Source organism: Patella vulgata, chromosome 3 (assembly GCF_932274485.2).
Source record: "Patella vulgata chromosome 3, xgPatVulg1.2, whole genome shotgun sequence".
In the NCBI taxonomy this organism is placed as follows: domain Eukaryota; kingdom Metazoa; phylum Mollusca; class Gastropoda; family Patellidae; genus Patella; species Patella vulgata.
Genome location: NC_065881.2, coordinates 71,405,993 through 71,419,234, shown reverse-complemented (window position 1 = coordinate 71,419,234; position 13,242 = coordinate 71,405,993). Strand labels below are relative to the sequence as shown.

Below are 13,242 nucleotides of genomic sequence, written 5' to 3'. Positions count from 1 at the left end.
ATAAAATACCTTTAGAAATGAGTTTATTGTAATGTTTCAGTTACAAATGAATTGGAACAAAATATGATCAGAAATGGATAAATCTCTAAAGTTTCTTTGTCTTTATATGATTTTAATATAATAAAAAATATTATATGTAATGAGCCATCAACTTTTTATATAAAATCCTTTATCACAAATTGTTAATGAAATAAAGTCTGATCGAATCCACTTCCATAAATAAGTTTCCACGATTCAGGTATTTTCCAAGCACACGGTAACGGTGAACCAGATTTATCCACCTGAAAGAAAAAAATTTAATAGGCGAAGGGAGATAACTCAGTCCAATGACCCTAATCCCATATTATCTCCCCTTTGACCACAAATCAATTTGTGTTCCAACATAACCATAAACACAAGAATCAAAGTTACCCCAGATATATATTAACTATATGTTAAAGACTCATTGTAATATTAGCTTAGTCCCCTGCAAGTGTGATTCTCTGTGATACATTGTCAAAGTAATGCAAAAGAACAGGATTTTAAATCTATAGTGTCCGTGTACAGAGCATTCAAGTTAAAAAGTTGTACTGGCCGTCTGGTTTTTCCATTCAATGTGCTTAATTATGTCATAAATACTGATGATCGAGTTTAGAAAGCTTTAGAAATAAACTGCAATTTGTTAATTTGCCTAACTTGTACATAAGAAAGATCAGCTGTATTTAAAATATAATATATATGATCATACCTGAGGGTCAACTAATTGAAGCCAAGTGTTGAGATGATTTGATAATGAAACAGCTTCTGGTATATTATCACCTTCAGCACAAAACAAAGACATTATTAAAACTGGTAACTCTTTACTGAAACAGAAAACATTCAGTTGAAATGAATCACTCAAATTAGACTAAGTATTTTAACTGAAAAACCTAATGATGTATTTTGCAGGGTTTAAGTCTGTATTGTTTTGAATACTTATTATTATTACACAGACGCATCCTAGGACCTTATTTTCTAGGCCAAGCTAAATGAGACTTTGGTCAGAATACCAACTTGATTCTAACTATCCAGTATATGAGATGCTGCAGCTTTTCGTTGCATCTAAACACTTCCCTGATCTTAAGTTACCACTTTCTGACTGTATATTACCACTTCCTGACCTTATGTTACCACTTAAGTTACCCCTATCAAAATTTGTCTTGCTCCAGCACATAAAAACTCTCTCAACTGCCCTGCATATGAATTGATATGGGTTCTGTTTGTGTGAAGTAATTGTTATATTCCTCACCAACACAATACTTCCGTAATTTTGATTTGAAAATATGTTTATTCTTATTTCTTCTGTTACTTGTGATTTCCAACCGTCAAGGGTTCTTTTGCATGCACACCATCCTATAAGAAAGGGATAGGTATACTTTCCCTGTCAGCCTCACAGACTTTTGGCTGGGCTTAAAAAATCCCAGGTCTTCTCAGCCCACACCAAGATTCAAAACCCTGTCTATCAAGCTCTCCTGATTGTTATAACTATATATGGAAGCGACCAATTAACGCCGTGTTTGATAACAGTATGCCAGTTTTAAAACATATAAATGGACTGATGGACACAGAGAACTTTCTGTCAATTTTTAAGACAATCGGTCCGACCAGCAACCGACACTACCATAGCTTAGAGGGTAAAGATTGAGGTGGGATGAATAAAGGATGAATAATTTATACCATTTGTTTAATATATGTTTAGCTATTCCACTTCCTGGTAAATATATCATATCTTTCTTTGAATCAGAATTCTCCATTTCATATGGAGACGCACAGGATCGCTTCTCTAATGGCAACCATTTTAATTTATGTAAAAACTTTTCACTATTTTGTTCTTCCATTGATGATGACATAACAATACGTAACTGAGGTCTGAAAAACAAATTTTGTAACTTACACATCTTAGTAAAATAATCTGATACCTTAAACATGCATTATGCAAGAGCTAAATCTGATTATTGCAAGTCTTAATTTAGGCTTCAGATGTTATAGAAATTATAAATTAGATCTTTATTTAAACAACAAGACCAAAATCAACTCTGTAGACCCACGGATGGCTCGGCTACAGCTCGGATTTAAATAGGATTTCACTAATTGATTAAATCAGATAAGGGGTAACCTGATGAAAATACGTCAGTTAGATCGAGGCTAAATGATAGAGTGTACTTAGCGAGGCCGCTGTAAAGCGTTTCCGTATGCCATTGAAAACTTTACTTGATAATCGAGATATGTAGGTGGAGTTAACGCCTGTCAATCAAACATTCGGCGAAGGTGAAGACACATTTCGCTACCATTTCTAGGCAAATATATTCTTCTTTCATCATCTATATTTGAACTGTTATAGCAAGAATGGCCAACTCTCTATAAATATCTCCCATAATGTATCTTTAAATACTTCATAAGCTGGTCAGATAGATTAATGAAGACAGGCACATGCCATGAAGTGTACTATAAAGAAAATTTTGCCTGGACAGTGGTGCTACAGCCTGCCCTTATTTTGAATTCCAACCGTTAAGGGTTCTATTATGTGTACATAGGACCTACGTTTTTCGTACCATATGAACGACTAAGCATGACCTCTGTCCTGCACCACTGACATGGGGAAACCACACTGAAAAATCCAAGCGAATCTGAGACCTACTCAATAAATCAGCACGGTAAGCAGGGTAAGAACACATGTTCTGTAAAAACTGTTTCACGATATACTTACCCATAAATCTGTTGATCAATTCTTTCATGTGAAAAACTGCTGGTTAAAATAATAACTTGTTTAAATTTACTCTCTTTTATCCAGTCTGACAGCCAGGTAGAGAATATTTCTTTTTTACCCTAACAAACAACAATACAGTAAATATGCACGATCATTGATAAGACTGTACAGAAAAAATCTTAAAACAGTTTGTAAATCCAAGACAACTGATTATAGTCATTCTCACAGAAAAAATCTTAAAACAGTTTGTAAATCCAAGACAACTGATTATAGTCATTCTCTGTATCCCCACTGGTATCGTTCTGACACAGTCAGACACTGTCAAATTATCTGCCCTTGATATTTCTGCTATTTTTATCAACCAATAGAGTGGGCGAAGGGAAGTAATAATGACACTAAGACTGGTATGTAAACTGTTTTTTCATAGCTACGAACAAGGACAGATAATTTGAATTTGTGAAAAACCTGTGGATGACTCAGAGGTTAGTGGAGTAGAACGAAACGATACCACTGAGGATACCTAGACTTGATTATAGTCAGACTCTTATAATTGGCCATTTAGTAGCCATGTTCAAAATTTATATTGTGCATTAAAGCAACCATAGCATACAAAAGTTTAATCCAACAAGTCTAATATTAAATTTTTGAGACATAATCATATAGGTCAACCCATCCCAACATGGTTGTCGAGTATAAATCTAGCAGGTTTATAAGTAAATGTGATTTTGGATAAACCTGTTTTACTGGACAGCCTTTGTTTGTCAGTGAATTTCATTTGTTGTTCAATGACCGCTCATTGAATAAGCTAGGACATGCATACAGAATTTACCGACTGACGCCTTACATCTCGTGAGTATATGGTCTACCAAAAATCCTGTTGTAACAGAGTGTGCAGGTAAATTTGCTTGAGGCACAGTGAGGTTATGCTGTCTGTCTACAATTAGCTATGGTTGAGAACAGACACAAAGCTAATTGAACAATATTTTAAATTTTAACTCAACGATTTAATTAAATCAAAAATGTTTATTTAGTCTTTGAGTGTATGAATGATCTAAAACGGATTAGATCCAAATTACAGAATAGTATACTGGACTAATTTTCAACATGGTGGCCATTCAGGGCAGAGATCTATAGTACATAGTTATCTATATGCAGAATGCAACCATAGAATGAAAATCTTAAAGAAACATCAATGTTATAAATGAAATGATAAGCCATACCTTTACAATGGGTGCCCTTTGTTGCACTACAACAACTGTTGATGATTTATTTAAAAAAACTGAAAATAAAATGAAACCGTTTTATTAGTTGAATCGAGGTGAAATGAAATGAGGTTTAAAGCCCTACTGTTCTGCTCCGACTGGGCTACTGAAGACGGGCATATGCCATACAGTGTACTATGAGGGAAATTTTGCCTGGGCAGCGGCAATATGGCCTACTCTTATATCGATTTCCAACTGCCAAGGGATCTTTTACGTGCATCCCAATGTGCACACGGGACCTTGGTTTTCCATTCCATCCGAACGACTAGACAACTGTCCTTGTCAGGCCCCCTATCCTGCACCACTGATAATGGGAAAACACGTCGGAAAATCCTGATGTACACGCGACCTCCAGGCTAGCAGGCCAGCGTTTTACCCACTTAGCCAATGTGGCTCCCTATTAGATGAATCAGTTTAATACACACATCATTTGGGTTTTTCAGGTTTTGTTTTTCTTTTACTATATAAAAAAAAATCAATTAGTACTTGTTGTTCTTATTCATTTCTGTAAACCATAACTTGGGTTATAATAAACCAATCAATACTTATAATGTAATCTTTAAGAGGCATTTAGTTTACTAAATGGTCATTGTGCTTGATAACAAAAAGAGGAGACATGTCGAAATGTGCTTTTAGAATAAAATCTGTGATTGATATCCCATAAAAATTGTGTTCTGTTCAATAATAGAACACAGTTTTTATGGGAAATAATCAGTAGTTTTATTCTAAAAGCATGATGTTTCGATAAGTATCCTCTTACATAAGTAACATGTATCATTATCAAGCACAATGATAAATGATTTCACTATGAATTTCATATACATGTATATTGAACTCAAATTTACTAAATGTCATTGTGCTTGATAACGATAGGATACTTGTCGACAAGTCATGCTTTTAGAATAAAACTAGTGATTGTTTCCCATTAATGTTTTTCCCAATCATCAAATTCCACTCAAAGATTTCTGTTCAGTACTTATAAAATTGTTGGTATTTAAATTATAATTAAATTGTCTTATAATAAATTACAATAATACTGACCTTCACACCCAGTCGTTAAACTGCACTGATTACTGGGAAGTTTATGATAAGGATCATTACCAACTATAGGTAATATAGCACTGTGATAAATATAGCCTACTTTCTGTAGATCTAAAGTAGATATAATCAAATCTACTGCTAACTGACCAACATTTCCAACAGATACACATGGCTAAAATAATAAAACAGTAGATAATAAATACGACCCCATGCCACGAGTCATGTCAAACGGTGACATCAAATTCTTTTCTGGTGAGCATGCGCAATAAATACTATTGGTGTAGACTGGAATGACCAGATGCTAGAGATTGCCATTCGATTGTGACTTCTGACTTATTTCGCCGAATATAACTAATTTGAGTAAAAACAGAAAAGATTGAATGTAAATTAGTTTATATAGACATTCATATTACATTATTATATGCATTGCGACTAATTTGTGTGAATTTCCAGCCACTAGGCCCCAAATATTAGTGATTTTAGCTCCTTTAAGCAAGGGGAGGCTACACATGAAACAAAGTTGATTAGTGAGTTTTAAAAACTATTTATTCTGTGAGGTAGTATTTGGTATTTGTAAATAGAAGCCGGAAAATTAAGTTGGCAAAAGCCTAAAGGATGATGATCTTTTTTTTTTTCTTTTTGACAAATAAAAAATACCAAATAACTTACAATAATTACGGATGCATTCTCCCAATTTTTGGAGTACCCGTTGATTAGCTTAAACATTTTAATTAAATGTTTGTCTCAATACTGCTTCATGATACACTAGCTGATGTAGTAAACATAAAACTCAAATCATCAACTACGAAGCATTTTAATGGGCGCTGACATCTTGAAATATAGCATTTTGTTCAAACCTAAAACTAGGTCATTGGTAAGTCTTTGGCAAAAATTGCTATTCTTAAAAATGATATATTTTTTTATCAAATTATAGTCCAGCAATATTACGTTAATTAATTATTTGGTCGTAATATTTTTACAATTAATATAACAAGATGCTTTGTGACTCTTTTGTTGTTCTGAAGCAATGTACAATGTCAATGATATCGTTGTAAAGTTGTATAACAAATTAATTTTATCAGAGACTTGAAAATGTTTGCATAAGTTAATTTAAGTTCAGCAGTTACTATTTTTGAGTCACATATAAGGGTATCCAGTACGTATCAAATAATGCAATTACTTGAATTATATCATCTGCCAGGGCAGATAAGAGTTGGTCCTATCGTTAAAGTAGCTAAGTCTCTAACTCAGTCAATATCATCCAAAATCTTCAACATTGAAAACACGATTTATTTGTCAAATTAAATCAACATTCATGTTGTGATCTTACCGGAAAAAGATGGGCTTTTGATATCCAATATTTAAGACAAAATAAACATTTTACCATTGGTACAAGAATCGTAAGTGTACCATTATGCGCTTCAGCCCCAGTTGTATCGAGAGACTCGAGGGACGAGGCTAGACACATTGCACCAAATCAAACGGCGTATGTAGACTGGAATAACCAGACGCTGGAAATTTGCACTCGCTTGAGACTGCTGACTTATTTCGCCGAACATAACTGATTTGAAATTGGAGTAAAAACCAAAACCATTGAATGTAAATCAGTTTATATACATTCATATTACAGTATTATATGCGTTGCGACCCACTTTTGTCAATTTCTAGGTCCCAAATGTTAGCGATTTAGCTCCTTTAAGCGTGACGTTTTTAATTATTTAAAACGTTAACATTAGCCTATTGTGTAATTAATTTGACGAAGTGACGAAGAACTATGTACTATGTTCTAAGAATAGGTTGGGGAAAATACCTCCAAGGCGCTATATTACGCCCTACACACAGTGAGTGGCAGTTGTCCAGGACGTAATATCATAGAACTGTATTATATACGATCTATGATGGTAATATAACTTCCTACACATGCTGCGATCGTGGGTGAATTCCCAAGGGATTCTCCCAAGTGACGAACTATGTTCTAAGAATAGGTTGGGGAAAATACCTCCAAGGCGTTATATTAAGCCCTACACACAGTGAATGGCAGTTGTCCAGGACGTTATATAACGACCTACGCACTTAATGGGTTAACTTCAACGTAATAAATGTGGGAGCGATTCGAATATCCAGCATTAGTAAGCAAAATTGATAATATTTTTCATCAAAGCAACGAATGATTATTGTTATTTATAATATTTCTGCCACACCCGACTACAATTAAGCATATAATCCTACCTGACACGGGTACAAATCCCCTCGTTTTAAATCAAAGCGACAGTAGATTGCTTTTGCCGACATTTTAAATTTATGTCTGTAACACACATAAAGGCGGGGCCTTGGGTGCAATAGCCAATCGAAGTACTAATCTGATCAGAGTTGCGAAGTAGTAATACGCCGTAATTATGAACGTCCAGATCAAATTTTTAAAAACAATGCTTGATTTACTTTATTGTCAATATTTGCTGATAAATGAATGTTGTTTCAGTAGATTGGACTGCGTATGTGTAATAAGTACTAATACAAGTATAAAATTAACTTATTTTTAAGATGGTACATGCATCAATAAAGAAATTGAGTTTGCCACTTGGAACTAAAGGCATCCAATCATAGCTAAAAACAAGCACATCAGTATATCTCAGTGTTTTTAGTTACGTTCTCGTAGCTAAGAATTTACAAGCAGGACTTGGATAAGATTAAGAAAAGATTTATGCAGCTCTGTCTAAATCATAGTTCTATTGAATCAATGGAAATCTTATAGATCTTACCAAAGGGATGCATGATTGCCCGCCGAAACGCTACGAATCCGTTGCGAATCGACGGAATTGTGATCAGGAATTAATACCCTACTGTCACAGTTCTGCCAGTATGAGTATGGTACTCTAACATTTGCAAGAAACATAGGTCCAAGTTCATCCCTCAATTTGAAATTTGATAATAGTTCTTCCAATACTCTAATCTACAATCTCATCGAGTTGTAAAAAAATTCCAACAAGAATTCTGTCCAGTATAACTGTCAATCAGAAATTCAATATGGTTTATCCTTATGACCCAATGAATAATTCCTGCTAGTACCTGGTAAATAAATGTGGGTGCTTAAAAATAAACATGGTTATATGAAGCATGGAGGTTAAATCTTGATACAGTATATATTTTTATATGGGTTATTCCCCCCCCTCCACCAATCCCACACCCACCAAAATGAGTGAAAAATGTCCTCAACAAACATCATGATAGCCTATAATATATATGTTTCTGTAATAGAAATGAGGGTAGCAGTAATTGGAGCAGGAGCAGCTGGATTATGTGCTGTAAGACATCTCATAGCCAAACCTAAAATATTTCAAGTGGTAGGATTTGAACAAGGTGAGCGAGTAGGAGGCACATGGATTTACACAGATAAAAAAGGACAAGATAAATATGGACTACCCATCCATTCTAGCATGTATAAAAATTTACGGTTAGTGTGATTTTAACGTCCACTTGTCACAAACTAAGTTATTTCAACAATTTGCTTGTGTGTAGGGGTATTTAGCCCTGGGAGGAAACCAGGGGACCCTGAGAAAACACTTAAGATTAGTTTCGTACAAGCGGGAAACCAAAACTACGCCACATGACTCAATGACAGACTCACATATTAAACGATTAGGCCACCAACCCCCATGGTTAGTAATTTACTGATCAGTCTTATGTGTAGAACTTAAAATACTAGTAGAATGAGTTCTGACAATTATTACTAGAGTTACAGAAAGAGTCCTTTTCTATGGGTATTTGAATTGAGAGAGTGTTTATATAAGTATGTCATGTGGAAATCCAATTCATATTTGATTTAAAACCCATCAGTTTTGTAGCTACAACATAACTCCATTTAAAGTGATTATTGAAAAGTGCCATGTTTGACATTTTACTATATAAGCTCTATTGAATTAACTAGGACAATAGAGAGAAATGGGGTTTAACATTCACAGAGTAGATTATTTGCTTTCTTTAATAGGGTTCTTTGAAATTAAAAAGTTTTTTTTAACATTTATAAATTTCTATATTGCTGATCATGTTTGACTAGTCGTAAGGATGAACCCTGTGGTAATTTTGAGGTCTGCAGTGTTATTGCCCTTGTCATCGAAACGTTGTAGCAACTTTTTGTGTCCTAGTTTTAGAGCTTTTATTGTAAACTGCTTAGGATTGTTTGACTACAAGGATGAACCACATAAAAGTTGCCCATTTAAATTAATTATTTTTGGAGTTATTAAAACCTTTGAGAAGGTTTTCAGTGTTATGCAGAATTTTTGTCTGCCCCGTGTCATCAAAACGTTTTTTCAAACTTTAAACTGAAATTGTGATAATTATTCTACAGTGTGTTTTTTTAACTTTATTTTCAGAACAAATCTTCCAAAAGAAGTAATGGCATTTCCTGATTTTCCATTTGATAAGAACCTTCCTTCATTTGTCCGACATGAAGATGTTTTAAAGTATCTAGAAGACTACACAGAACATTTTGATTTATATCCATTTATAAAGGTACTTTCTGATTTTCACTAACCTCCTGAAGTGCATTCAGTCGAATAAAAAGAAGCTCATTTAAAGATTTCAGAGAAAATCTCAGCTCAGGTGGCTTGGCGCCTTTAATGAATTCCGAATGTTGACAGATTTTTAATTCATCACATCTTTATCAATACTGAATGGAATATAACCATTTTTGGACTGATATTACTTTTAGAGATTCAAAGTTCCGAATTCCTAATGAGATTCAGAGACTTTAAACATAAAACTTTAATTCAATATTAACATAAAAAGTATATTTGTATTTATCACACTTCAAAAAATAAATTATTTTGGCTTGCTCTGCTAGGCTGTCTTTCCTTTTATATACATATATATTTTATATAGATATTAGGTGTTTTCAACCATCATCATTGAGAAATCATAGCTACACCACAAACCCAAACCTGACTATATTGCCTGAATATATGAAACAGAAATAAATATTCACAAAATGTTTTAATGTAACATACAACAAAATGCACCTTTTAGTTGCCTTTGCTGTGAATTATTTCTGATAGAAATGACAAGAATATGTTAAAACAAATTGGGCTTGCTACCCACATAAAAAGTTTTCTTTGTACCCCCCCCCCCCCAACCCTTGTGCATGCCACCCTCCCTTTCACTACTTGAATTAAATGACCAAATTGAGTAATTAATTGTGGAATAATTGTTTTGTTTTCAGTTTAGAACACATGTTGTTCAACTTTTACCTAAAAAATGTGAGAGTCAGGTGTCATGGGAGATAACTTACAATACTTTATCTGATGTTAATAAATCTCAAACAGAACAATTTGATGCTGTTATTGTATGTAATGGGTAAGTTGACTTTACAAGCGTGTTAAAATATGGAACAGAGAAAGCCAGTTAGAAAATGATGCATTTTATTACTTTATAAATTTGAAGAGTACAGGGGAAGAACGATCTAAGTCACATTTTTGTCCTTTCGCATAAAAGGTGAAACAGACTTTTGGACGAGAATGCTTGATGCGAACAGAACAACGAGTGGGTTTAATTACAACTTCAAAATGATGTTTAATATGAATCATAAGTACCAGTACAACAACTGACTTCCACTTTTCAGCCAAATTAAGGTCAAATAAATACGATGGAGGCCATTTCAGAAGGGCCTTGGTTCGATGTGACTCTGATCGTTTTTACCTGAAAATTGATTGTTCCACAGAAAGCTTATACAATTTGCTACCAGATGGCGCCATTAACTGGGGTTCGTTGAAAAAGTGACTTAGATCGTTCTTCCCAGGGGCTCTTCATATAGCCTTATACATTTTCAAAATTCTGAACAACATGGAAGTCCATGACAGTAGGTTATCAAGGTATCCTGTTACTCCATGTAAGTCAATGAAAAGTGTTCATCTTGTATTTAGTACCACTTTTGTCCATAAACGGAGAGGTTGCATGTGCAGTCATGAGTTTGAAACTACATTTGTGCAAGGAGTTGAGCCGGCTACTTGATTCCTCTTTATCTCTTCCACTGTCTCCCCCTAGTCCTCCACATTAAAGATTTATCTTTTTGATTTTTAAATTTTCAATTGCAGTCATTTTTCTGTACCGATAATACCAAACATTCCTGGACTCGAAGGTTTTAAAGGGGAGATAATACACAGTCATCTATATCGTGATGCTGAAACTATGAGAAATAAAAGGGTTGTGTGTTTGGGTGCTGGTGCATCAGGTCAAGATATCGCCATAGAGATATCTTCAACAGCTAAAATGGTAGGTATAATTAGTAACGGTAAAATAATTAGCCATTTGAACCAATCTATTACATCCATCACTTAGCACACATTTACTGACCAATCAAAAAACCATAATACGTCAGCTATATTTCAATAAGATTAACATTATATGACAAATTTTGTTTTTTCTATTTTTTCAATTCTATACTTTTTATAAGACCATGTTTCAAATTCACGAATCATGTGAAAACAGTACAAGGTACATGTACTGTAATAGGTTAAAAAAACCATCTGTTTGAATATAATGTTCTTAGTTGTTCTTTTCGTAAACATGACAATTTTAAAAACAAGTATACTATTGACCAGGAAATTGTCAATTGATGTGCAATTGTCCAAGGAACAAGCATGCCAAGTTTAGGAGACGGATTAATATAAGCTTTATAGCTTGTTTCCGAATCCATATAATTTATAATGTATTGTATATTATGTATAATTATATGTTAAAAATGAAATGAAATGGGGTTTAACGTCCTACTGTTCTGCTCCGAACCGGGCTAATGAAGACAGGCATATGCCATACAGTGTGCTATAAGGGAAATTTTGCCCTGACAGCGGCACTACGGCCCACTCTTATATCGAATTCCAACTGTCAAGGGATCTTTTACATGCATGCCAACGTGTACACGGGACCTCGGTTTTTCGTTCCATCCGAATGACTAGACAGCTGTCCTTGTCAGGCCCTCCGTCCTGCATCACTGACAAGGGGGAACCACGCCAGAAAATCTGGACGAACGTTCTCGTCCAATGCAGGGATCGAACACCCGACCTCCAGGCTAGCGAGCCAGCGTCTTACCCACCTAGCCACCATGACCCCCAACTATATTTTAGATAAATACTGTTTCATGTCAATCGTACTTGAATTGGCAGAGGCTTAGGATAGTTTTGATATGCGTCGCCCCCAAGAACAACAACAACTAGATGAGTAGTGCTTGGGGGTCAAGTTCCTGGTTCAATATGACTTGTAGTTACATGATAATAACATTTACATCTCAACATTATGTATTTCAGGTATTTCTAAGTCACAATAAGTCACCACTCCAGTCGGTATTACCTACTAATATACAACAATGTCCAGGTATAGACAGAGTTGAGGGTAAAACTGTTGTTCTTACATCAGGAGAGATTCTAGATGTTGATGTCATCTTGCTGTGTACAGGATATCATTATTCCTTCCCATTTTTAACGGAACAATGTCATTTATCAGTGGATAAAGACGAGAGAATTACCCCGCTATATAAACATTTAATCCACACTGAATTTCCATCTCTTTGTTTTATTGGATTATGTAAAACAATTTGTCCGTTTCCCCAATTTAATGTGCAAGTTCAGTTTTTCTTAGCATCTCTCGATGGTTCCTTTACTCTGCCGTCCAAAGAAGAAATGGATAAAGATACGGAAAAAGATCTTGAACTGCGTCTGTCGCAAGGTTTGCCACTACGTCATGCACACACTATGGCGACAAGACAATGGGAATATAACAATCAACTTGCTAAAATGGCCAACTTAGAACCTATACCACCAGGTGTTCAAGTCTTATATGATATGGTTCATGAAAAACGTGTGAAAAATTTACCAGGTTATAAAAAAATTAATTATCGTATGACAGGACCAGAATCATTTGAAACTATAGAAGCGTAATTGGTAATATAGATAAAATCTTGTAATATGCCGGTAAATTGAATCATTGAAGGGCATTATGATTTATATGTTATTCTCAATAAACAACAGAATCTGATTTTCACTACTATGAGCCAATCGGGTCAACCAAAAGGTTAATAAACATAAAAATAGCCTCACAAATTTAATATATGACACCTACTGGAGCAAGAATAAATTAAAGTATCTATGAGTGTCATGTACAAAATATTACTTGTTTTGCGGCGTTTTTGTTTTTTTTAGACTTGTTAACAGTTTAAATGATGGACTG

The 13,242-nt window shown here is 34.5% G+C and overlaps 2 protein-coding genes across 2 annotated transcripts; one reads left to right on the top strand and one right to left on the bottom strand.

Annotated features, from left to right (window-relative positions):
- Positions 1-6: 6 nt before the first annotated feature.
- On the bottom strand, positions 7-5,872 carry LOC126814747 (proteasome assembly chaperone 2). Its single transcript, XM_050540124.1, has 7 exons — positions 5,698-5,872; positions 5,029-5,200; positions 3,946-4,004; positions 2,726-2,844; positions 1,696-1,887; positions 728-842; positions 7-281 (listed from the first exon to the last, which is right to left on the bottom strand). Exons 1-7 carry the CDS (start codon positions 5,752-5,754, stop codon positions 183-185), a joined length of 813 nt encoding a protein of 270 aa, XP_050396081.1. The 5' UTR covers positions 5,755-5,872; the 3' UTR covers positions 7-182.
- Positions 5,873-6,063: 191 nt separating this feature from the next.
- LOC126815676 (uncharacterized) lies at positions 6,064-13,167 on the top strand. The gene is made up of 6 exons (XM_050541540.2): positions 6,064-6,184; positions 8,284-8,479; positions 9,399-9,537; positions 10,244-10,377; positions 11,115-11,292; positions 12,324-13,167. The coding sequence occupies exons 2-6, from the start codon at positions 8,286-8,288 to the stop codon at positions 12,951-12,953; spliced, it is 1,275 nt and encodes a 424-aa protein (XP_050397497.1). The 5' UTR covers positions 6,064-6,184; positions 8,284-8,285; the 3' UTR covers positions 12,954-13,167.
- The last annotated feature ends 75 nt before the right edge of the window (positions 13,168-13,242 follow it).

Bases quoted from the DNA above. Each gene is read 5' to 3' on its own strand.
- LOC126814747 (XM_050540124.1), bottom strand. From the start codon at position 5,754: ATGTTTAAGCTAATCAACGGGTACTCCAAAAATTGGGAGAATGCATCC. The intron at 2,845-3,945 runs GTATGGCTTATC...GTTGTTTGTTAG, and splicing joins AAAGGGCACCCATTGTAAAG to GGTAAAAAAGAAATATTCTC. The intron at 282-727 runs GTATGATCATAT...TTTTTCTTTCAG, and splicing joins TTCAATTAGTTGACCCTCAG to GTGGATAAATCTGGTTCACC.
- LOC126815676 (XM_050541540.2), top strand. From the start codon at position 8,286: ATGAGGGTAGCAGTAATTGGAGCAGGAGCAGCTGGATTATGTGCTGTA. The intron at 10,378-11,114 runs GTAAGTTGACTT...TTTCAATTGCAG, and splicing joins GCTGTTATTGTATGTAATGG to TCATTTTTCTGTACCGATAA. The intron at 11,293-12,323 runs GTAGGTATAATT...TATGTATTTCAG, and splicing joins TATCTTCAACAGCTAAAATG to GTATTTCTAAGTCACAATAA.